Source organism: Argentina silus (genome assembly GCF_951799395.1).
Source record: "Argentina silus genome assembly, chromosome: 2".
NCBI classification, from domain to species: Eukaryota; Metazoa; Chordata; class Actinopteri; order Argentiniformes; family Argentinidae; genus Argentina; species Argentina silus.
The window spans coordinates 751637-775911 of record NC_139656.1 but is presented as its reverse complement, the minus strand read 5'-3'; the positions used below and the strand labels follow the sequence as shown (position 1 = coordinate 775911).

At 44.8% G+C, this 24275-nt stretch overlaps 1 protein-coding gene across 2 annotated transcripts; it reads right to left on the bottom strand.

Moving 5' to 3' along the window:
- Positions 1–689: 689 nt before the first annotated feature.
- On the bottom strand, positions 690–23279 carry trim37 (tripartite motif containing 37). Of its 2 annotated transcripts, none has more exons than XM_083696124.1 (25): positions 23139–23279; positions 22682–22760; positions 21862–21963; positions 21451–21491; positions 21003–21119; positions 20488–20575; positions 19350–19472; positions 18392–18515; positions 18224–18291; positions 16915–17039; positions 16583–16633; positions 15894–15975; positions 15613–15689; positions 15324–15503; positions 14646–14760; positions 14031–14237; positions 13152–13288; positions 10861–10943; positions 9453–9650; positions 8903–9280; positions 5705–5863; positions 4973–5162; positions 3629–3738; positions 3148–3294; positions 690–2665 (listed from the first exon to the last, which is right to left on the bottom strand). In XM_083696124.1, exons 2-25 carry the CDS (start codon positions 22700–22702, stop codon positions 2607–2609), a joined length of 2982 nt encoding a protein of 993 aa, XP_083552250.1. In that variant the 5' UTR covers positions 22703–22760; positions 23139–23279; the 3' UTR covers positions 690–2606. The 2 variants fall into 2 exon arrangements, with proteins under 2 accessions (XP_083552250.1, XP_083552251.1); XM_083696125.1 differs by having other exon boundaries at positions 8903–9205.
- Between the last annotated feature and the right edge of the window lie 996 nt (positions 23280–24275).

The following is a 24275-nucleotide window of genomic DNA, read 5'->3' as shown; positions in this document are numbered from 1 at the left end:
ATTTACAAGTCTGCACAAGTGTCAAGGGAATAGGATAGGATAGGATAGGGCAGGAACGGCTCATTTCAGTACTGGACCTGAGAATCTGTTGTAGTATGTAATGGTGGCTTGAATCATGCCAATTCCTACGGGGCTTTCTGGGCTGCAGACTAATGTGCAACATGTCCTCTTCTTCTACCCTCCTAAATTAAACGTTGCCTCCTGGCACATTCCAGCCCAGAAAGAGGGAGGGGAGAGTCGGGGAGCGGATGCGAGCAGGACACCGGCAGTGCCAACATTCACTCACCCACATAATCTCTGCTGAGCTCACACTCTCATCGCGCCAACCTGGCAGTGTGAGCCCCCCATCCACAATGGCAGACCAGACGCTCCACACTGCCCACCCTCCTCACCACCACCCTCTCCTCCTCCTCACCACCTCCAATACTCTCCTCACCCCCCCCCCCTCTCCAATACTCCCGCCCCCCCAGCCTCCTCACCCCGCCCCCGTACCATCCTCGCCACCTCCTCTCCACCCCCCCGTACCATGCCCTCCTCACCACAATAAGAGGAACCCCTCATCCTGTTGGTTTTTGAATTAAATAATGTTAACTGTTGAAGCTGAGAGGCTTATACATTTTCGACCAATCAAGCAATTCAGGGACAGGTTTTTCTGTATCACAAAAGACACATGCACGTGCTCAGTTTTCAAGAAACCATAAAATACTTTATTTGTTCATGTCATACTCTATTACTTACTCAAAGAAATGTACATATCCAACACAAAAGCCCACTGCATTCTGGGAGAATACAAAATAAACCCTAATGCTGTGAAATAGAAGTGACAATAAAAGATGGGAAGAACACTTAGAATCCACTCTCTTTCTTTCTCACTCAGTCTCACACACACACACACACCTCAACATATGGGAAGTAACAGAAATGTACATTGTGAACAGACATACTGAACACAAGTTATATGCAGATATATTAAGACCTTATTAGGTTGAGTTTAGGCTACATACACAAATATCATTTCAAGGGCAAAATAAGATGTTTTATCGCTACCTGCCTATTGGTGTCAACCCTGTGGAGCCATGCAGTTTTAGGCACATATGATGGTGAAGATCTAGGTGACACCTATGGTTAAGCATCAAGCATTTTACAGCCGACAAAATAATATTGACTGGGTAAACTATTCAGACATTAATAACATTTTCTTATCAGTCATTACAGACAACCTTTTCAAGGGATAGGAATATTTACAGATCCAGTTGTCACCTGCTAATTTCAAGGCGTGTTCAAATATTGTGTGTGTGTACAAACCCATTTAGTTAGAAATCTCCTAACTTTTTTTGCTAGTGTTCATGGTCCTTTATGACAACTATAGGTTCGGCTCAGTTGCTATTATGGTCAGAAGACGGCTCGTATTGGACCTCAAAGTTCAAGAGATTGATGAAATGGTCAATGGTCACAGAGGAAAGTTTCAAGGCAGAAATGGCACCCTCTGATCAGCAAAAGGGGGACACTCAAAAGAAATCGTTCCAAATGACAGTCCATACCATCAGTTTGAGAGCTTTTGTGCAATTTACCACACACTTGTTCTCCACACTAAAAGAAGTATCAGACAGATTCTAAGATAACCAATCATCATCATCTACCCTGAAGAAGACGGAATGTGACATTGAGAGTTTTAAGACGATGAGGAGAGGAGGGGAAGGAAATCCACAAAGATGAACATTCAAACAAACAATCATGGACCCATTTTTCAAAGATTAGCAGAAGTGCTAGGTGGGTAGAGTCTTTTAAATGCCCTTGGGGATTCACACCAAAACTACAGTCCTATTGTACAAGCTTGTCCAGGAAAAACACTGCAATTGATGGAAGGAAAAATCTGCATCTATGGATAATAGCCTATATGCCTTAATGGGCCATGATGAAAAAGATGAGGAGGATCAACTCTACTCGTACTGGTCTGAAATGATCTTCAAGGGTAGGTACTCGAACAGGCCACGAAACATGACCTACCTTTGAAACACGTTTGTATGTCTACAGCAGCATAATAGAGATTGACATATTTACAAAGGGAGAAATGTGGCCAAAATCTACATAAGGGTCTAAAAGGTTTAGCTGCAAGGGCTGAAAGGTGTTGGATTATTTAACAGAGAGTGTGCATTACACAGCACCTATTGTACAGAAGGCTCCATGCACTTCCCTATCCACACAGACATCAATAGCACCTAATTAAATCCAAAAGGCAGGGAGATCTTTCTGCGGTGGAGCCAGAAAAGCAAGCTCATTTCTAACAATTCACCTCAATTGAAAATGCCAAAGCAAAAGTCATAATTAGATGCATGTTAGTTTCTATGAGAACAACCTGACCTAAGGTATGAGTGATGCCTCACAAATAATAGTTATCATCTTTGTCAAATCTACATTTATATACAAATGATGTAGGAGAGCATATTAAAGTGACCAAATATATATTTGTAGATTAGTGGCATTTTTGTAGCATGTGAGATTGTCAGTGACTAGAATGACTGCATGCAGGTGCAGGTGTGTTCTACACAACACTCTACAGCCACCATATTGCTGTTTCAGCGGTCACACTGGCTGTAGGAGAAGAATCACCTCTCTGTGGTCTCTCCTGTGGTGAAACTCAGGTCCTCAGAGATTAACTGGTCCCCTGTGAGGAGAGAGAAAACCCTGATCTTAGCAATCAACCAGTTCTTCAATTGTGAGAGCTGAGTTGAGGCTGTAGGAGAATAATATAATATAATATAATATAATAATAGTTATATGGTTATATAGATATATATAACTGCAATGTATAATAGTTATATATATATATATATATATATATTATACATTGCAGTTATATATATATCTATATAACTATCATACATTGCAGCCTCAACTCAGCTCTCACAATATATATATATATATACATATAAATATACACACAAAAAAAAGATTTAAGCGACGGGTTAAGAAAATGCCAGTTTCAAGTTCAAGTAATCTCAGTTTTTTAGGTCATTTTCTACATTACAAAAAGGGACTGATTTCAAGAGCGAGGCTAGATGTGTGTTATGAAGGTTAGTGTGTGTGTGTGTAAGAGTTAGACAGGGGAGCGTGTGTGTGTGTGTGTGTGTGTGTATAATAAATCACCTGCGCAGGGCATAGCCCGGGTGTCGTAGCGGCAGTCTCCGGCCTGCAGGGCCACCACCTCGTCCTCGTTCTCCGTGTCACAGTCGATCTCGCTGTCACTGCTCATACCTGGCAGCAGGTGCAGAGGCTGCTTCTGACCCAGGTGACCTGACAGGGAGGGAAACAGAAGACCAGAGAGAGAGAGAGAAAAAAAGGAAGACAGGAGAGACAGAGGGGGACCAAGAAGAAAACAGAAAATAGAGCTTCACCATTCGTCCTTACAGTGCCAAGGATAAGCCTGTTCTCTCAGTATAATCAGTGCCTGGTGAAAGGCAGTTTAAGTAACTCAATCCACTCAAATAATGTACTGCAGAGATGCTTTTAGGGTTTGGATGAATAGTGGAGATTTGTGACTCGTGCCAACTCTCAGAGAGAGAGAGAGGGAGGGAGTGATGGAGAGAGAGAGAGAGAGAGAGAGGGATGAGAAAGAGAGAGTGTTCACCTTCATCAGGGTGTGAAGAGGGTCCGTCTGTCAGGGACAGCAGTGGCTGGCGGGTCTCTCCTGTCTCTTCTGGGTCACAGTCCAGAGAGCTGTCAGTCAGGAGGCCGGCCCTGGGGGAGGGTGGAGGGGGAGAGGGTCATCTCACACAGGTCACCAAACCTTCCGCACCACATCACCTCCCAAAACACCCCCGATGACCACAGAGGAGAAGTTCCACCTGGCCCTATTCATACTGCAGTCCACTGACAATGGCCATCTACAGACATACTGTAGCTGGTTTATGTGCCACATAAATGTGTGACCTCAAGTGAATTGGTAGGATCACAATAGACACGCCCGCCCGCCCCCCCCCCCGACTTTTGGTCTGTCAGTGGATTACTGAGAATACGGTCACATCGATACCACAGAGTCTGTTAAAAATTAGAATGGTCCAAATACTGGATTTTCACTTATCCTGTCTTCTTTTAAAAACCAGCCAAGGTTGGCACAGTGAGTAAATCGCAAAACTCTAAACAATTAGGACCACCCACAGACATTGCTCATTTGGAGCAGATATTGGCAGGGGGGTTGAATTAATGTCAATATTTTTCTGCTCCAGCTCACTTGAACAAATGCCTCAATAGTATCAGTAAGCAACAGTAAACAATGTCCTCTCCCTTCCAACCTTGTCTCCTTTAAAAGCCCATTCCCAGTTGGCATCATTCCGCCATATTGCCTTCACCTGTCCGATGTTATCAGATCAGTGGCGAAGCAGGAGAGCAGACCAGGGGAAAGAGGCACACTTCAAACTATTGCGATGAATCCACCAGTCCTGGGTCAAATCTACATGTCAAATCACTTTAAAATACATGACCTATTCTCCATTTAGTTTGCCAGTGGAAACCAATGGAATAGTCCCCCAAGTGGAATAGTCCCAAAAGTGCATACTCCAGGCAAAATGCAAGTATTTCTGAGCCAGGCCTGGAACCTCTGTGACCTCAGGTCTGAGAGATGAGACAGTCAGAGGTTAGTCAAGCGAGGGGGTCCCAAACTATTTTTAAAAAGGAGGAAATCGCTAATTAAAAATAAATACCGCTTTTCCCCTCATTTTCATTGGCACAGCTGAAGCGAGCCACTAGTCTGTGAGATTGTGGGCAGAATTGGTCATCATTCTATCCAACAGCAGCAGACAGCCCTTTCATTCCCTCACTGTCACACTCAAATCACTCCTGGCTGGCCAGTCACGCATCACCAAACCAGCAACATTGTTGTTGAAATGATGCACCCGGTGTGATCAATTAAAATCGACCAGTTTTCAAAAACTTGAGTCAGAGCCATCCCTAGGTCTAGGCTCTGAAGTCTTACCCCAGGATGTGGCTCCTGCGTGTCATGGTGGAGGTGGAGATGGAGCTGAGTCCCCCCAGGCTGTACAGGTCCACCCCAGAGGCTCCGTACAGCTGCTCCTCCTGCTTGGAGCTGCAGGGCTGGTCAGAGAAGGCTGCTGCGCTGCCCAGGGAGGGAGGAGAGCTGTGCACGCTGCGCGGCTTCAGAGCTCCTGGGAACATGGGGAGGGAGGAAGGGAGGGAACCAACGCGCTTATCAGCATTAAAATACCACAGGGAACATTCATCCATCTTAACTGTCTCTTCTGACCCAGGAGGTCAAACCATCGTAACTGTTTCAATTATGATTTTTGCATGACAAGTAATTGTTTTTAAAGGTTATGTTTTAGAGTGTGGTAGTCCCACTCTCATAGTTTTCAGTTTTTAATTGGATAGCGATAGTAGAGAAAGACAGGAAGTAAGGGTATGTAAGCAGGGTATGGGCCAGGTTCGGACCCATGCCGACATGGGCATGTGTGTGCAATGTAGGCCGTGGTTCTAGACCACACCAGGGTTAGGGTTAGGTAAGTAATTGTTACCCAAAATGACATGACCATCACAGCCCTATTTCACTACAGAACATTGATACTCTGTTCAACCCTCTGTACCCGACGTTAACCCTGACTCTAACCAAACCCTTAACCCTAACCACATTCAAAACAGGCTTGCAGGCCCGGTCTCCATCTCCCTGGCGGTGGTACGGTCTGGTACTCACCCTCTGATCCGCAGGATACATCCCTGGGACCCAGGCTATGGTCGCTGGCTGGGTCTCCTCCTCTGAGCTCCTTCTCCACACAGTCTGCGGCCCTCCTCAGACCCAGCCCTCCGCCTGCTCCCACCCCCTCCTGCTTGGGAGACGACGCCTTTTTCCCTCCTGCAACAGGAACCACAGCACAACACAGACACTTAGAATCAATAGCTCCTTTAAAACAGCCCATCTCATTTTCATCTATGAAAAACAGACTCAAGCTTTTTAGATGACATTGACAAATAATATAATCTATTTATAGGAGGATTTTTGAATGATTTGTTGTATGTAATATTTGTCCAAAAAAACATACACACACATTATATATATATATATTCCAATACAGGCACACCTCATTCTACTTAATGAGGTACTGATTAGGTGATCACCTGAACCAAATCTGATTTAATGAAGAAAAGTATAAAAACCACTGCAAAAACAGTGCTAGTAGTACCTCAAAAGTAATTGGAATAAAAAAATAAAAAAAATAAAAAATACTGACTATGGCAAAAGAGTTGAAAAGAAAAGTTTTGAGTGAGGAAAAGAAGGGTTCAATTCTGGCTTAACTGGCAGAGGGATACAGTGAGCGTCAGGTTGCTTCCATCCTTAAAATCTCGGCGGTCCATAAGAACAAGGTCAAGCAGCAGACATTAGGGACAACAAAGCTACAGAACGGCAGAGGGCGAAAACGACTCTCCACCGGGATGACTGCCAACTCATTCGAATGTCACTCAACAACCGTAGGATGACATCAAGTGACCTACAAAAAGAATAGCAAACGGCAGCTGGGGTGAAGTGCACGGCGAGGATGGTTAGAAACAGGCTCCTAGGGGCAGGGCTGAAGTCATGCAAAGCTAGAAAAAAGCCCTTCATCAACGAGAAGCAAAGAAGAGCCAGGCTGAGGTTTGCAAATGACCATAAGGATTGGACTGTAGAGGACTGGAGTAAGATCATCTTCTCTGATGAGTCCAATTTTCAGCTTTGCCCAACACCTGGTCGTCTAATGGTTAGATGGTGACTTGGAGAGGCCTACAAGCCACAGTGTCTCGCACCTACTGTGAAATTTGGTGGAGGATCGGTGATGATTTGGGGGTGCTTCAGCAAGGCTGGAATCGGGCAGATTTGTCTTTGTCAAGCCACGTACAAAGTTGTCCTGGAAGAAAACTTGCTTCCTTCTGCTCTGACAATGTTCCCCACTCTGAGGATTGTTTTTTCCAGTAGGACAATGCTCCATGCCACACAGCCAGGTCAATCAAGGTGTAGATGGAGGACCACCAGTTCAAGACCCTGTCATGGCCAGCCCAATCTCCAGACCTGAACCCCATTGAAAACCTCTGGAATGTGATCAAGAGGAAGATGGATGGTCACAAGCCATCAAACAAAGCCGAGCTGCTTGAATTTCTGCGCCAGGAGTGGCATAAAGTCACCCAAAAGCAATGTGAAAGACTGGTGGAGAGCATGCCAAGACGCATGAAAGCTGTGATTATAAATCAGGGTTATTCCACCAAATATTGATTTCTGAAATCTTCCTGTGTTAAAACATTAGTATTGTGTTGTTTAAAAATGAATATGAACTTGTTTTCTTTGCATTATTTGAAAACACTGCATCTTTTTGTTATTTTGACCAGTTGTCATTTTCTGCAAATAAATGCTCTAAATGACAATATGTTTATTTGGAATTTGGGAGAAATGTTGTCAGTAGTTTATAGAATAAAACAAATGTTCATTTTACTCAAACACATACCTGTAAAACCAGAGAAATTAATAATTTTGCAGTGGTCTCAATATTTTCCCAGAGCTGTATATACAGTTGTGGTCAGAAGTTTACATACACTTGTAAAGAACATGTATGTCATGGCAGTCTTGAGTTTCCAATAATTTCTACAACTCCTAATTTTTCTGAGATGGATTGATTGGAGCACATACTTCTTTGTCACAAAAAACATTCATGAAGTTTGGTTCTTTTATGAATTTATTATGGGTCTTCTGAAAATGTGACAATCTGCTGGGTCAAAAACATACATACAGCAATGCTAATATTTGGTTAAATGTCCCTTGGCCATTTTCACCTCAATTAGATGCTTTTGGTAGCCTTCTGGTTGAATCTTTGACCACTCCTCTTGACAGAATCGGTGCAGTTCAGCACACTTGTTTCTTCAGCACACTCCACATGTTCTCGATGGGGTTTAAGTCAGGACTTTGTGAAGGCCATTCTAAGACCTTAATTCTAGCCTGATTTCGCCATTCCTTTACCACGTTTGATGTGTGTTTGGAGTCATTATCCTGTTGGAACACCCAACTACGTCCAAGACCCAACCTTCTGGCTGATAATTTTAGGTTTTCCTGAAGAATTCTTCATTATTCCATTTACTTTCTGTAAAGCACCAGTTCCACTGGCAGCAAAACAGGCCCAGAGCATAATACTACCACCACCATGCTTGACGGTAGGTATGGTGTTCTTGGGGTGAAAGGCCTCACCTTCTCTCCTCCAAACATATTTCTGGTCATTGTGGCCAAATAAATTTTTGTTTCATCTGACCACAGAACTTTGCTCCAGAAGGCCTTTTCTTTGTCCATGTGATCAGCAGCAAACTTCAGTCGAGCCTTAAGGTGCCGCTTCTGGAGCAACGGCTTACTTCTTGCACGGCAGCCTCTCAGCCCATGGCGAAGTAAAACACGCTTGACTGTGGACACTGACACCTGTGTTCCAGCAGCTTCTAATTCATGGCAGACGTGCTTTTTGGTGGTTCTTGGTTGACTCTTGACCATCCTGACCAATTTTCTCTCAGCAGCAGGTGATGGCTTGCGTTTTATTCCTGATTGTGGCAGTGACACAACTGTGCCATGCATTTTATACTTACAAACAATTGTTTGCACAGTTGATCTTGGGACCTGTAGCTGCTTTGAAATGGCTCCAAGTGACTTTCCTGTCTTGTTCAAGTCAATGATTCGCTTTTTCAGATCCGTGCTGAGCTCCTTAGACTTTCCCATTGTAGCGTTTTTGGCTGAGTGTAATGAGTGTGTCATTGTAGTCAATTGTACCAGCTGTAGTCAATCATAATCACTCATAAGAAGTTAAGAGGCCATGCCACAAAGCAAATTTCTTCACATTTTCAGAAGACCCATAATAAATTCATAAAAGAACCATACACAAGCCCTACTCACCAGTGCGACAGTGCCTGGTTGGGCCTGGTCCTTTCCCCAGCAGGTCCAGATCCGTGGGCTTCCGGCAGGGCCCCAGGTCTGAGTCTGCGTGGTGGGAGGGCCCCTGCTCCACCCCCCCGGCCCCCAAGGGCCCCGCCCGGGCCTCCCCGGCCCCCCGGGCCTCCAGCTGACACTTGACGTCAGACATCTTGCTGCGCACCTCCGCCATCTGGGCCTTGAGGCGGATCAGAACCCCGGAGTCCGGGGCCGACCTTCGCACCACCTGGGGCCGGCGCTCCCGGTCCTTCCGCGAATGGACTTGGACTGGAAGAAGAAAAGTGGAGGGTGGATGGAGGGAGAATGGAGGGATGATGGATTGTTCAGCTCGACCTGTTTTGACTGTTCTCAGATAAAAACCCGCACAGAGATCAGTGGTGTGTTTTTGTTAGCCTGGGGTCGTCCAGACTCTATACAATCATTTAGCTAGCATCACCCACAGTGTGGTGAGGGTATAAGAGAGGCTGTGGTGAGGGTATAAGGGAGGCTGTGAGAGGCCGTAGCCCTGTGGTACCTGGGCTGTGCAGCAGGGAGGCGGGGGGCCGGGGCTGCAGCCCCCACAGTGACTCCACACTGCTGCGGTCCTTCAGGTCCAGGAGCTGGATGAGGATGACCGGGTCGATCTCCAGCAGACTGTTGTTGCTGCCGGCAGAGGAAGAGAGACCACCGCCTCCGCTTCGCCTCGGACCACGGGCACCATGGCTCGAGCCTCCTGAGAGCCCACGCAGAGGAAGTGGTTTCGTTTTTAAAAAATGTAAAGTGTAAAACTGCACTTTTAAAACCAGAGAGGGGAGAGGCAGAAAGGCACAGTCAGAGACACAGCGGTCATTTGTCAATTGAGGTTGAAGTGGTCAAATCTAGAAGAGAGGGGAATTGGAGACAAAAAGGTGGGCTACACTGAATACACCTTACAGCAAGGGGGGGGCTCAATGACAACGATAAACAATTAGTATACGACTGAGTAGCTTCGTGAAACTTTCAATACACCAGCTTGGTCAATGAAAATTTGGGAGGCAAAACAGTCAGGTTGAGAAGCTGTCAAAGCAGACAGACCATGCTGTACTGAGACAGCTGCTCCCTCTCACAACGGACCACATTTCACACAACCCAGATTCAATCTCCCCAGTCGTTTCAGTGAAGGTATTAAACGAGCCTTAGCGGCTTGTGCACAGCAATGAGAGAGCAGCTGAGAAAACCCATTAAGGTCTGCATACAATGAGCGCTTAAAAAGGCGAGACATTAAAGATTGGTGAAAAAAGGACAACCCGGCATGAGGCGGTCACAGTAACGGCCGCCGCGATAATAATCCACTTTGCAGCAAATGTTTAATGAATAAATTTGAATGTGAATAACCTCCCTCTGCTAACCACTATTAAACATAGGGGCATATAATAATGGAGCCTTTCCTTTTCAGTTGAGGGAAAGTTCAATATTATTCCCCCTCAAAACCTTTGAAAAAAACATTGTTGTTTTTTAAGAGAAATGTGTAAAGGGTTGACAACTTTAAGTCATTTATAAAAGTTTGGTAGGATAAAATTATTTCACATGGCCACCTTTCTAAGAAAGGTGCAATACATCAAAATACAACACAAGCCCAAATCAACCGGAACTCAAAGTTACATTCCATCACATCATGCATGTTAATTGCAGTGTTGTGAGGCAGTACATCACATTCGCCTTTGGCAGTGTTTAAATCCTCTGCGAGCTAGTTGCGAACACATTTTCACATGCTTAATACACGCAAAAAACTTAAAACCTTCCACATTGGTGCTGGAGACAACCCCATTGCAATGAGTCATCCTCTTTAAGCCCGATTATACACGGACAGATACAGACAGACATCATAGTGAGAGAGGGAGAAGAGAGAGTAAATGAGAGAAAAGGGTCAGAAACAGGACGAGACTGTCTTTAAGGTGTGTTACCTGCTGCCCCTGCCACGTCGTCAGGCAGTTCTCCCTCCTCCATCTCCAGGTTCCCACTGAACTCCACGTCGTTCTCCCCCGACCTGAGACCACACAGAGGAACACGGCTGTGAATGCTGCTCAAGGTCAACTTCAAGGTCATCATTGCATTGAATGGGTCGCGCACACAAAAATACACGTTTGTTTTCTTGAATTCAATTTAGGCTGGCCAATGCGTGTGCTCTCCATCACTGTAGTTTCAGTAGTCTGCAAAACATTTGGTGAAGCAGCGCAGGTCACTTATAGCCCCTATGACTTACTTTTTAGCTTAGGACGGGGGGGACTCACACGTGACCAGCATTTTACTAAACAACAAAAACACCAGATGACCAAACCATATCAAAACATGAGAGGTTTGGATTGGTTTGACAGAGATTTATAGTCACAAGAGACACAATATGACCATCAATAGGACTTTGTGCCTTAATGCCCTCTAAGGCGTACTGTAGCAACAAGCCTCCTGGGATATCAGTACATTCATTAGAGGAGGCTAGAAGTCAACCCCCCCCCCCTTTGACTTGCATTTGGAGCCAAACAGTAAATCAGCCTCAGCCAGGCCAAGTCTTCAATATGGAAGTGTTCACATCTTGGGGTTCCTAAATCACACACACCTTTCCCAGAAAGCTTTTTAGGGTGATTATATGGAAAGTGTTTCCTCTACTGATGAAATGGATTCTGCACTGCTCTCTCCAGTATAGTATAGTACAGTAGGGGGGGGGGGGGGGGGGGGAGCAGAGCCCTGTGCTGTTGTATCACAGCCTCCAGTGCTGGGTGAGTCACCACTCCAGAAGAGCCGTTCTCACTGCAACGGCTGAGCATATTTATAGACTGAGAAACGGCAGAGCAACGCATCTGGGAGCATCTGTCGAACAAGCAGGGGGGGGGGGGGGGCTGCACTTCAGTTTGGAGAGAACGATAGAGGATGTGCCTTGTGGGTGGATGAGTAGAGGAGGGGGCTGACACTTTAGAGGATCCTTGTTGAAAGCAAACAGAGTACTAACATGGATTTAAGTGTTTCTGGTTTGTCTTGGACTGGAGATTGTGTGTATGTTTGTCACTGTATTCCTCTCTATTGTTTGTGTGTGTGTGTGTGGGTGGACGCGCGCGCATGTGTGTATTTACAATTCTATTTAATTCAAATGTAATTATTGTTGTGCTCAGCCAGGAAAATGTTGTGTGATAAATTGTTGATAATGGCCAATCAAAACTATATTGAAACTAAGACAACAACTTGTACAAGGACATGATTGAATTGAGAACAACGGCACCGACTGCTCATCATCCCGTGAAGCAGAGACAGTGTCAACTGGGAAGATGCACACAAAACAAAACCCAAGACGCCTGTGAAACATGCAGGCGACTTCTCCCCCTGCCCAGCCCAGCTCAGTTGAGCAAAGGTGCATATTTGCAAGCAATTACATCTGTGAATGTGTTATATTCAATATGTAAGCCCTTCAAAATACAACGTGGTATTTTAATGAAGTCCTGACTAAACACAACAATGCATTATTGTTGCATGGTATTTGTCAAACGTAATGATTACACTGAGGTAAATTTAAAATAAAAAAAACTGATGCCAAAAAACGTGTGTGTGTGTGTACACGAGTAGCTGGAGAGCCAGAGAGAGGAGGCTTCAGTGATGATTTGTACCCAGGCAGGCAGGCAGGATCAGTGGTGACTCACTACTGGCTCATCTGGTGTGAGCTCACAGTGAGGGGGTGGGAGAGAGAGGAACATGCAAGTCTGAGACTCTTGCCACTAGCAGTCCATAGGCTCCATACACGACTCACATCAAAACTAACCCAGCATCATTCTTCTCCAGACCTTCCCTCAGGAAGCACCCTGAGGCGGGTGGAGGGAGAGGGGGCGTTACAATTGGGAGAACTGTCTTCCTTGATGGACGGCAGACTAGATGTTCTTTATTATTCCTTTACTCCAAAACAAAGACAATTGACTCTTAGCTAAAGGCACGGCTCAATCAAAGTGATTTTCTATCATCACTACAGGTTCCCTTTTTCCCCCTCCCCTCAGGGGTTAACTAACGTGCCATTTATGAGTGCTTGGAATGAGGAAACTCAGAAATTCACGAGGAAAACAGGAAACTCATGGGACAAATATGAGACCCGGGTTTCCCCCTCGGAGAGTGTCAGAACCAACCAAAGGGAAGCTCTACTCAAATAACTCAACTCGGATGTTCAGAGTTTTCAGAGATGGTGTGAACGCAGCATAACAGCCCTGGGACAGTGACTCACATGGTCTCCTCGTCGATGTCGTTCTCCTCCGTGTTGCTGGTGGCCGTGGAGCTGCCTGAGGTGCTGCTGCCGTCCAGAGGGTTCACCTCCTCATCCCCCGTCAGACAGTCCACCTCCAGGTCCCCGTCCGACAACTCCTGACCATAAAACAACGTTCGCACAACAATTACACAAATCCTTACACCCGACATGAAGCCTTAGAGGTCTAACCTGAGCTGTAGTAGATGACACTGCAGAGTAAAAAAGCGATCAACGGCATTAAATGGCCACCGCATTCAAACAACGTTCTCACAGAAAGTCAAAGTCAGCATTATGAATGTTGTATTCGTATTCACAGCTTGTTGCAGGTGTTGTTTACTCTGCTGTGCCTTCTCAACGACAGACCAATGAAACCACCAGTAATACAACGTTCAGACACCTTCTAGTTAGAGCCCATCTGCTGACGGAGCAGGTTTTTCCACTGTGCCCCGGCCTCATCCCAGACACCTGAGGATACGCTGAGGTCAGCACACAAATAGGTCTAGTGACGTTTTAAGTGGAAGTAAAGTTGGAATGATTTATCAGTGTCCCTGAAATCTAATTTAGTCCGGTGCAATAGAATCTTGATGGGTTGCTTTTGCAATGCCATCAATTTAAATCGGGGATGGAGACCAATACAAATGAAAAAACAATGACTGTACCTGCGCCGTCTAGACCCACAGTGGGTCGAAACGTTGCTAAATGAAATCTTCGAGTACAAACAGAGCACATGTACTCCCTTTTATTTCAAGGCCATATCTTCTACAACTGTGAAGTTAGCTGGACCTGCCTACACCATCTTGAACCGACAAAGGAACAATTACGTAGAGATGATGATGATGATGATGATCTCTGACTCACGTTGGAGTCATCGTGCTGTGTCTTCTCCTCCTCCTCCTCCTCCTCCTCCTCTTTGGCCTCTGTGACAGCGTTGGGCTGGCCGGCGTCCTCCACCAGGGGTGCCTTCCCCGGACGGGAGTCTCTCTCGGAGGCCAAGGGGCCTGGACGCCGGTCGGGAGGGGAGGAGCTACGAGACTTCTGCCTGCGGAACAACTCGATGGCCAGCCTCTGAGAACAGACAGACAGACACACATATGAGGAGGCCAGGAGTTTAACCACAGAGATAACATGGAGGAGTCATTATCAACTACAAATGAAAAGCACATTCAACACACCAGTTTCAACACTTGGAAAACTCTTGATCGAGCCACACACAGCCACAGTCTAATCACATGGCTTGTTACAGTACATGACATACATACACTGGGGGAGGCAGCTAACCAGATTTGACACAGCTAGCATTACTGAGTACAGAAACAGGTACCTAGGCTAACCGCTTTCACAAATAGACTGGGGCTAGTTTTCCAAAAGCTTCACAGCATTAAGATCTGAAGTCAATTGTAGAATATGGGGATGAAAGGTGATCTTTGTGCTAGAAACCCATCTCCGTTGTCTGTTTTCTGAGCTCCCACTCACCTCTTTGAGGTTGTTGATCTGCTGGATGTAGCTGGACTGGGCTGACTCCAGCTGGCTGATGTACCAGTACTGGTCTCGGCACTTCTGGAAGAAGGTAGGCGAGCGGACCTGGTACCTGCTCAGGAGAAGAGTCCAAGTCATGTCATGTGAAAATCCAAGAACACACTCAATATAAATACACTGCTTACGGACCATGCTCTCAACCCACTGATTAGAGCAATAACAGGTGTCCTTAGCTAGTCTTACAGTCTAATGCATCCATCTTATCAGAAACAAAGACAAAACTTTCAAACACCAACTTTGGTTCAACTAAAAGATTAGATATGGAAATAGGACACTCCAATGTGATTAATTTGCAGAAAAGAATATCATGAGGGGAACCGGTGGGGGGAGAAATCAGAGGACGTGCTCATTATAATGCATGAATTGGAATGAGAAATCTGCTGTCTGCCTCCAGGGTCAGCCTCCAGGGAGGGAAACCAATGGATAAGGTCAAAGGTGAAGCATGTCGTTTTGTGCATTGCTGCTCTAAATGACCACACTTGAAAATGGCAATATGCTACATTTTCTTATAGCTGCAAATGTGTACATATCCATTTACACAAACAAAACATACAAATAGTACATAAAGGCTCATTCTCTCCAGAGTGTTGGGTAACCCCCCCTCCACTAGCCCACCTGAGGACCAGGGTGTCTGTCTGCATGTTGAGGTAGCCTTCGCTGGCCAGTAAGTCCAGTCGGAAGAAGCGGTTGTACCCCCAACACTCCCCCACCTCAAAGTCCGAGGCAAACTCCCGGATGATGTTCTTAGTGGGGTCGCTGGAGGCCTGGTGGACCATCTCCACACGGTACTCGTACCTACACACACACAAACACACGCACTGTAACCACCACTCTTAAGGAAACAGCTTGATTAAAAAACAGTGAAATAATAGATTTCAGGTCAAGTGTAATGGCAGGAGCGTACTTTGATGTTTCAGGGAGTCCTGCAGACAGTTCCAAGAAGACTGACAGGTAGTTACCACGCACCACGCCATTGCCATCCTGAAGGAAATGCACACAGACACACACACTCAATGATGAAGAAAACATCTGACAGTCAAAAGGTTCAAATACTGGATTGTTTAAGCTTGACAAGAATGAGAAATCAAATATTCTCTAACAGTTACTAATATGAAATATTCTCCATCAGGTGTCTAGAATTAATGATGACTAAATATCAATCAGCTGTTGAAGGCAGCTACTCACTGGATAGACCTTGAGTCTCCAGCAGAGTCCAGATATCTGGAGAGGAGGGCTGTAGACTGGGTCTGCCCTCTGTCTCAGGGTGCTGCACATGGAACAACCAACAGGCAAGACAGAAAAACAAGAGTGGTACAACGAACCTACTCATTTAACAACCAACATCAACTGTGTATCAGTAAAATGTCATAATAAGAGGGGAAATTGCTCATTAATATGGACACGTGTGCCTGGTTGCCTTAATGGTGGCGAATCCCCCAAACGACTGATGCTAATATATGATCAGTCACAGGCTAATTAGCAACTCGAGCGTAAGCACTTAATCAGTGCCTTGGACCTGGCAACCCAGAATAAAGTGCTCCTAACCTAATTGTGTACTTTGTATTATTTTTGCCACAAAATTGCATCTTATTAACTTGAAGACTGAACGGGTAATGATGCACTCGTGCACTTTTTGTCTGCTATATATATATATATATATATATATATATATATATATATATATATATATATATATATATATATATATATATATATATATACACATACACACACACACACACACACACACACACAAAAGTTACACATACATAAACATACAAAACAAAACTAGTGTTCATTTCTGTTACTTGTTGCGAATACTGCAGCAGCATTCCCAAAAATGTATGAGCAAATGCAGTGGAGGAATTCTTTACCTGAAGTTTGCCAGAACAAAAGTGCTTGAGTCATAGGCAGGAACCAGCTCACTGTAGATGGAGAGAGTGTTGTTGGCATAACTACACAGCTCAATGCCATAAATCAGCCATTATAAAAGTGTAAAAATATCTCAGTCTGCATAATGACTCATCCATATTGAAATACATATTTGGAAATATGAAACTTAACTCATCATCTATGCATATCTAAAAGATGATACACAACCACGTCATTGTCTGAAGAGAGTGCCTGCTTCCCCGATTAAGTTTTTGATTTGCGTTTACTAATGAATGTCTTGTCGTGGTTTTAGGACACTGGTTAGGTACGGTACCTGGTGAAGTCTGGGGGGACTGGCGTAGTGACGAACGACTGCATGGGTTTGCGGTGAACTTGCTGGAACATGAGCAGGATCTCAGGGCTCTTGGAGATCAGCTCGCTTTTGCTGCAGGAGCGCAACTGTAAGGGACGAACACACACACACACACACACACACATAAAGTTTGGCTCAGCTACACCTGACCCTCTACTGTTAGTCACTTCATTTGACTAGCCACAATACAATCCCCAAACAGTTCCACTAGCCATGGAGAACCAGGAGGTGCATGTATAAGAAAACAGGAGAAAGGGGGAGAGAAGGCTTTGTATTCAAGTGGATATGAATAAACCATTAAGAGGCCCAGGGGAAAAAGTCCTAAAAGATTCATATGGCTGAATGGTGACAGGAGACTGACAGTTGACTCCAGGACACCATCATTAGCCACTCTCTGAGGAGGCCAGCCATGGTCACTGAACCTGTCTCTGCTCTGTCTTAAAGCATAGAAACCCGTGATGTGTGAAATAGGAAGGATTTTCAAGCTTCGGCTAACCAATGACTCATTTCACCCCATAACACCTCTTTGCTCTCCACAACAAAGCTTCTAGAGGGTTCCATAGAGGCCACATGCCAATCTGCATCCCAACATTCTAAGCTGGATCCCCTTGCATTATCTCCTATCCTTCTGCACTTAAAGTGAACATTATCAGTAGTCCACCATACTGCTCTGACCCTTTCTGATCAGTGCAGACGAAGATGAGGAAAGGAATGTGTCTTTATAGTGGACCATTGTGCTGCACCCATAGAGGGGGTGAGCCTAAAGGGACCTTCCTGACCAGAATCCGATGAGGTCAAAATATAAAACTGACCCTAACATTAACCAAACCTGTAACCCGAAACAAACCCCTAACCTCAACCAAATGTGAACCAATTTGGAAATTCAACATGGGTTTGCTGGTCAGGCAAAGGTGTCCCGTTAGTCACTCCCACCCACAGGGGCCTCAGTGACTCATTTTCCCAGGCTTCCTGCTACCCAGAGTGCAGTGCGATGTGGTGTGGCAGAGACTGCCGCTGAAAACACTCACTTCACACTCTCTGCTTATACACCTGCTTCCACAACGCAATGGACAATGCAGTATGTCCTGCAAGAAACACATCCTCTAAAGCAGGTACATAGACGGGCAAACATCCACCGTGACTGGTGTTTATATCCTAAAACCATTTCTGAAGTTTCCCCATTGCCTTCTGTTGGCTACGTGCCACATGCTTTCAAATTGTTATACTACACAGACAACATGGCTACATGTACTGCTCTGCGGTCACACACCTGGTGTTCAACCTCTTGTAGGAGAGACTCCAGTAGTTCAGTCTCTTGAGTCAAGGAGGTCTTCTGGCCTGTGATTGAAAACATGAAAGAGCATTTCAATGACATTAGTCTACGCCGAAATGGTTCGAGAGAGAGAAACGGAGCGATGCTACTGATGTGAAAGCGTACCCATGAGGGTGATGAGTTTGTTCTTGAGCTGGTTGTCCAGGCGGGCGATCATCATCTCCACCGCGTTGCGGATCTCTCGCACACGCTCGTCCTTTGCCCCGCGCACTGCCTCCACGTTCCTCTCCTGAGAAAAGGAGGAGACGTACGTCAAAGGCTATCACAGAGAAGTTGAGAATAACAATGGAGCTTCATGAGGAATTAGGGAAGGGAAATTGGCTCATTTCCTAAACCTACATGCCATCTAGTGGACAATATCAGCATTGCATTGACAGCTGGTGATGTTATGCTTTTCTCCGGCTTGCTTCTGATAAAAGTAGATAACATCAGTAGGGCATTCGAACAGCCCTGCCAGGATACGTTTGCTAGATAGTGGGAGAGGCCCTCACTCTAAAATATTCATGCAGCTTCCATCATGTTGTGAATGATCTGTAGGCTGGCTATATACACAGGACTGAGGGGGAGACATAAATTCTGCCCCCCTTCTTGAGATTACCCTGATCTCTCTGATGTTTTACAAGCCTAAGCCCTTGGAATGTATTGATGCTGTGGTGTCATCTGAATAGCATTGATAGGATGAGGTCTCATTGGTTCTCCTTGCAAACAGCTCTTAATATAAAATACTATGATTGGAAGTTGGGTCCCAGTTGTTGTTTTGTACAGTAGCAGATCATATTCTCTAATATTACTAAAGCCTCATTTGTTGATTCATTCTAATGTGACCATTCTTGAAATAACCAACACAAACTCAACAATTCTTCGCAGTGTTAATTAAATCACTTGGGAGAGTCAGATTATTCATATTAAGATAAGGTTAGCTATTAACAGTACACCTATCGTATTGTAACTGCCAACCTAAAAAAGTCCCGACAGGACCATGCTTGAACATACAGCTGATACACAATAACAATGAACCTGTTCAATGAACAGTAAAGTTGATTGACAGGGGAGGTTTCCTCACCACTTCCTGCACCAGGCTGATGAGCTCCATAAGGCGCCGGCGCAGCTTGGCCACCTCCTCGTTGACCTTGTTGACGTGCTGCTCGTAGATCTCCGCCAGGGGCTTGAAGGTGTGGCCGCCATGCTAGAGAGGAAGGTGACGGGTACATGGAAATAATTAAATGATGATATACACTCACTGAGCACTTTATTAGGAACACTATACTAATACTGGGTAGGGCTTCCCTTTGCTCACAAAACAGCCTCAATTCTTCGTGGCATTGATTCCACAAGATGTTGGAAACATTCCTTTGAGATTCTGGTCCATGATGGCATGATTGCATCACGCAATTCCTGCAGATTTTTCAGGTGCACTTTCAAGCTGTGAATCTCCCATTCTACCACATCCCAAAGGTGTTCTATTGGATTTAGATCCGGTGACTGGGAAGGCCACTGAAGAACACTGAACTCATTGTCATGTTCATGAAGCCAGTTTGAGACGACTTTTACTTTGACATGGTGCATTATCATGCTGGAAGTAGCCATTAGAAGATGGGTAAATTGTGGCCATGAAGGGATACACATGGTCAGCAACAATACTCAAATAGGCTGTGGCATTCAAGCAATGATTGATTGATATTAACGGGCCCAAAGTGTGCCAAGAAAACATTCCCCACACCATTACACCACCTCCACCATGAGAAGGTGTACAGGTGTTCCTAATAAAGTGCAATATATAATATGATATGATATTTGAAAAACGTGGCATGCTTGATTTCCTTGTCAGCGAAGTGTTGAAGTAACATGCACACCCCCAAAAACGTAAAAGCAAAAATAATAACAATAATAATAATAATAATAATAATAATAAGTAAAGAAAGAAAAGGCCCACATCCGGTACACGAATGCTCCGCAGTGCTTTATTGCTGCACCACACAAAACAACGTTTCGACTTCAAAAGAAGCCTTCGTCGGGTGATTTCCTTGTCAGGCCACAATGGAAGCAATGGAGCAGTCTCAGTAATGCCACTGCTGCGTGCGAGGCGAGCCAAATCAAGCACACCTCAGTTTTTTCAAATATCTGAAATAATTTCAAATGTATCTTCTACCCAGGTCCGCCCACTGCATACTGAATGTGAGTCCCAACAGTAGTGGGCTTACCATGCCGCCCCACAGAGCACACTGGTGGCAGATGCATTTCTTGCAGGTCCAGCAGAACACACTCAGCTTCTCATGGTGGTTCTCACACCTGTGGAGGAAGCACAGAGACTGACACCCCAAGACACATGTGAACCTCACCTAACACTTACACCGTCAACATCCCAAACAAACCATCATACTGGATATAAACTCTAGAAGCCACCTTTAGGATGTGCTAGCTAGGCATTTTGAATATTGCAGCTTGGAAAAGGACACATTGTTCTGAGTTGCTTTTGCTCCATATAGCAGAAGAACAGGCTAAATTTAGCTTTTATCAGTACAGGTTGTGTTTTACACAATAGTGGATGTCAGATATACAGAGAGAGAGAGAGAGAGAGAGAGAGAAAGGAGACAGATCAAGAGAGAGAGAAAGAGGGACAAAGTGAGGGATGGATATAGATTGTGGTGATGGGGGGGCGGTTAGGATGATGAATGAGGAAGAGGGTCACAGGGGAGTGAGGGATACTGGGGCTCACTTGTCCTTGTCATTCTCCTCGTGTTTGGAGAGGTTGCAGAGCTGCAGGGTGTCCAGCTGCTGGGTCACCTCCTCAGCCCAACGGCAGTTCACCAGCTCCCGCAGCTGCAGCGGTGCCCTGAACACACACACACACAAGTTTATCCAAAAACTATTTGGACAACAATTATCTATTTAAAATAGATATAGATCCCCAAGTTTAGTGTGCCTTTTCATCCAGGACTTTCCTTCTCTCTTTGTTTCTTTTAAAGTCTGGAATCGATAACATACTGGCACTAGATCCCTCCTCACTGAACTTAGAGAAATCAATACATCATTCCAGAGATTTACTCTCAGCTCGGCAGCCTGAATTTTGAAGGGTGGTTTTGGAAGCAACATCAAAGCTGTGTGTTATACCCCAGACTCTGGCAGAAATACGGAGGGCTGTGTTCAAAGACAGGAGGGCTTACCGGCAGTGTGGGCATTGGGCTCTCTGCTCCGTCAACCAGCGCTGTCAACAGAGGAGTGGTCAGAGGTTAGGATTACTGATGACGGCTTGGATGAAAAACTTTGTACAAATCAGTGCAGTTTTAATTGACTCTTCCACAGAATAAAACATTTCCAGGTCTGCACCAATTCATTTCCTTTATTTTCTAGCCTGACACTTTATATTGCATTCAGACATTTAGAAACATGCTCATGAAAATAAAAATAAGTCATTCGGAAAAACAAAAAGGTTAGGTAGGTTACCATTTCAAGTTTCAGCCTAATTCACTAATTGAGTTCTAACAAGAGTTGAGGGTGCGCAGAGTTAAGCTAAAGAGCTATGCTAATGGCATGCACCGGCCCATGACAGTGTGCTGTGATGGCGCCAGGCTCACCCGTATGCAGCTGAAGCAGCACAGTTTGGAACAGTGTGGGCAGAGTCGTGCATCACGCAGCTTTTCCATACAGATGAAGCAGCGGAACACCTCTGCAATACTCTGTGGGGGGGAAGAATGGGATCTTTCAGTTTACTCAGACAACACTGGAACAAACACTGCATCAAAATGGCAGGCCTACTGTGAACAACTAAAGCAAGAAAAGTCATCTCAAATGGAAATGTGGTGTACATTGGTTCCATTATGAAAAACAGCATAGGTACCAATTTTCAAGCACAATCTCAAAAAACGATTTATAACCCTGATTCGATATACCCTTGACGTATTCATTGATTTATTTTAAATTGCAGAAAGTCAGTGACCTACTACAGTATCCCACTGTGATAAATGCTCCCAGAGCACTGAGCCCAGCAGGGCACAGACCTGGACAAGCAGCAGGAATCAATTCTCATTTCAGTTGGTCAATGAGCAAATGTAAATGACTGCCTTGTAGGGTGAGCTATATTTGGAACAGATATCTACAGGCTAATGCAGCTGGCATACAGCCAACACTGGCAAAGAGCAAGTCCCAGTGATGTGTCCTGTGGTATTAAGCACAGGAGTGCTTGCATCAGTCAGCTTTGTGGATTTTCTGGTTAAAGCAATGTCTCTAGACTGATTCATCTTTCACTTAAAAGGCTACAGTAGTCAATCATGGAGCAAACATATTTTGAAAATATATCTGCATTATAAGATATCTGGAGGCTTTGTCTATGTTATCCAAGGGCAACTGTGTGTAAACAAGTAGTATGTAAACAGGTGTACTACATCAAAACCATACCTCAACACTTTGTTCATCCATTTCAGCCACTTCGGTTTTCTTTAAGTGTTAGGAAATGGGAGGAAATTGCAATCCAATCCTAAAAAAATAATAAAAAAAGGTCAAGATGTGATCCCAATTCATGGCAACATCACAACAAAACAGAGTATCAGGTTCATGCATCTGCTGTGTTGCACTGAGGACGGAGCAATGACTGTTACTAGCTAGCTACCTACCATACCTTCTTATCAAGACAAGAGAGATGGTCGCTTATTTGTCTTTCTCCAAAAACCTATCAATTAAGCGAGCAGGTTAATTCCCGAAAGCTACTGTATCTACCTCTGCAAAATGGGTAATTCAAAGCGTTTACAGACTAACAAACCGACACAGCATTGGCCAGCTAACAAGCTAATTCTATTAGTTGACCTAGCAGTTGGCTAGCTAGCTAGCTAGCAATCCACCAACCCCTGATACTGACCTCTTATGTCTTGACAGAAAATGTCAAATTCGTTCCGTAAAACCAAGCAATATTCAACGGTCAATTTGCAAGCTTGCTCGCAAGACTAGCATCGTCGGCAGGGCTGCAGTCAGGTGGCCAGGCAAGATAGCTAGCTTGTTTTTCCATCCATGATGCAGGCTAGTGTCTGCAGCTACATGTCACCATTGGAGACCATTCCTCCTTTCTCGCGAGCTCTTTGAAAGCGCTTCCACCAATGTGTGACCAGTAGAGGAGTGGAAGACGGGACGAACAGATCAGGAGGTTGGGGCCACAACACACCCATTTCTGGCTTTGCACCACCCGAAGAGATATTATATTTATAACATATCTGTATTCTATTTGGCATCACTGATGCATGCATACATACACGATACACCACAAACATGCAAGCATTCAGAGAGAATGTAGGCCGTCTGATCTAAAATAAACCCCGAATGGTTGACAGTCATATCACAAGACACTCTAGTTTATCGTTGTTACAGTGATCATTTGTAAATGTGAGTTGTTTACACAACATCACCATTGACATAACAAAATGCATCAGTTACACACAATTACAATGCAGTGAATGAATACCATGTTATGACATCTTCCTATGCTATGTTTAATAAATCCCATGTAGGTGCAAAATCAGGTGGAAACATTAAATCAGCTATTTCATGCACAGAGGAGAATCTTCGTAGAAAGTGCTATGCTCTGAAGCACTGGAAGTACTGCATTATTTGGACCTGAGGGGGAAACTGACCCACATACTAAATCCAGAATGCCTGGAGAGAAGTGGAGTTGCCTTCTCTGGATGTGTGGACTAATGAATGAGCCATTTTTAACGTCCCCAGTGAAACTCAGGAAATTGAAGTCTTCCATTCAGGCTAGCCCCATAGAGACACCTCATCCCATTTTAAGGAGGGTCCTCTGGTATCATGATGGACAGCCTGTCTGCCTCACAAACCACCATGAGTTGTTTGTGTGAAAGTGCTATTAGACTGAATATTGAATATACGATGTGACTTCCTCCCCATCTCCACTCCCTCACCTACAGTGCTCTGCAAAGACAGAATAAGTGAAAGCAATATAGTGGATCCCCTCTTCTATATTATATATTGTATCAAGCATGGT

Excerpts from the sequence above, each read along its gene's own strand:
- trim37 (XM_083696124.1), bottom strand. The coding sequence starts at position 22,702 with ATGGATGAACAAAGTGTTGAG. Across the intron at positions 21,120-21,450 it reads GCCCAATGCCCACACTGCCG|GGCACCGCTGCAGCTGCGGG; the intron begins GTAAGCCCTCCT and ends GTGTGTGTTCAG. Across the intron at positions 14,761-15,323 it reads ACAGACACCCTGGTCCTCAG|GTACCAGGTCCGCTCGCCTA; the intron begins GTGGGCTAGTGG and ends TCTCCTGAGCAG.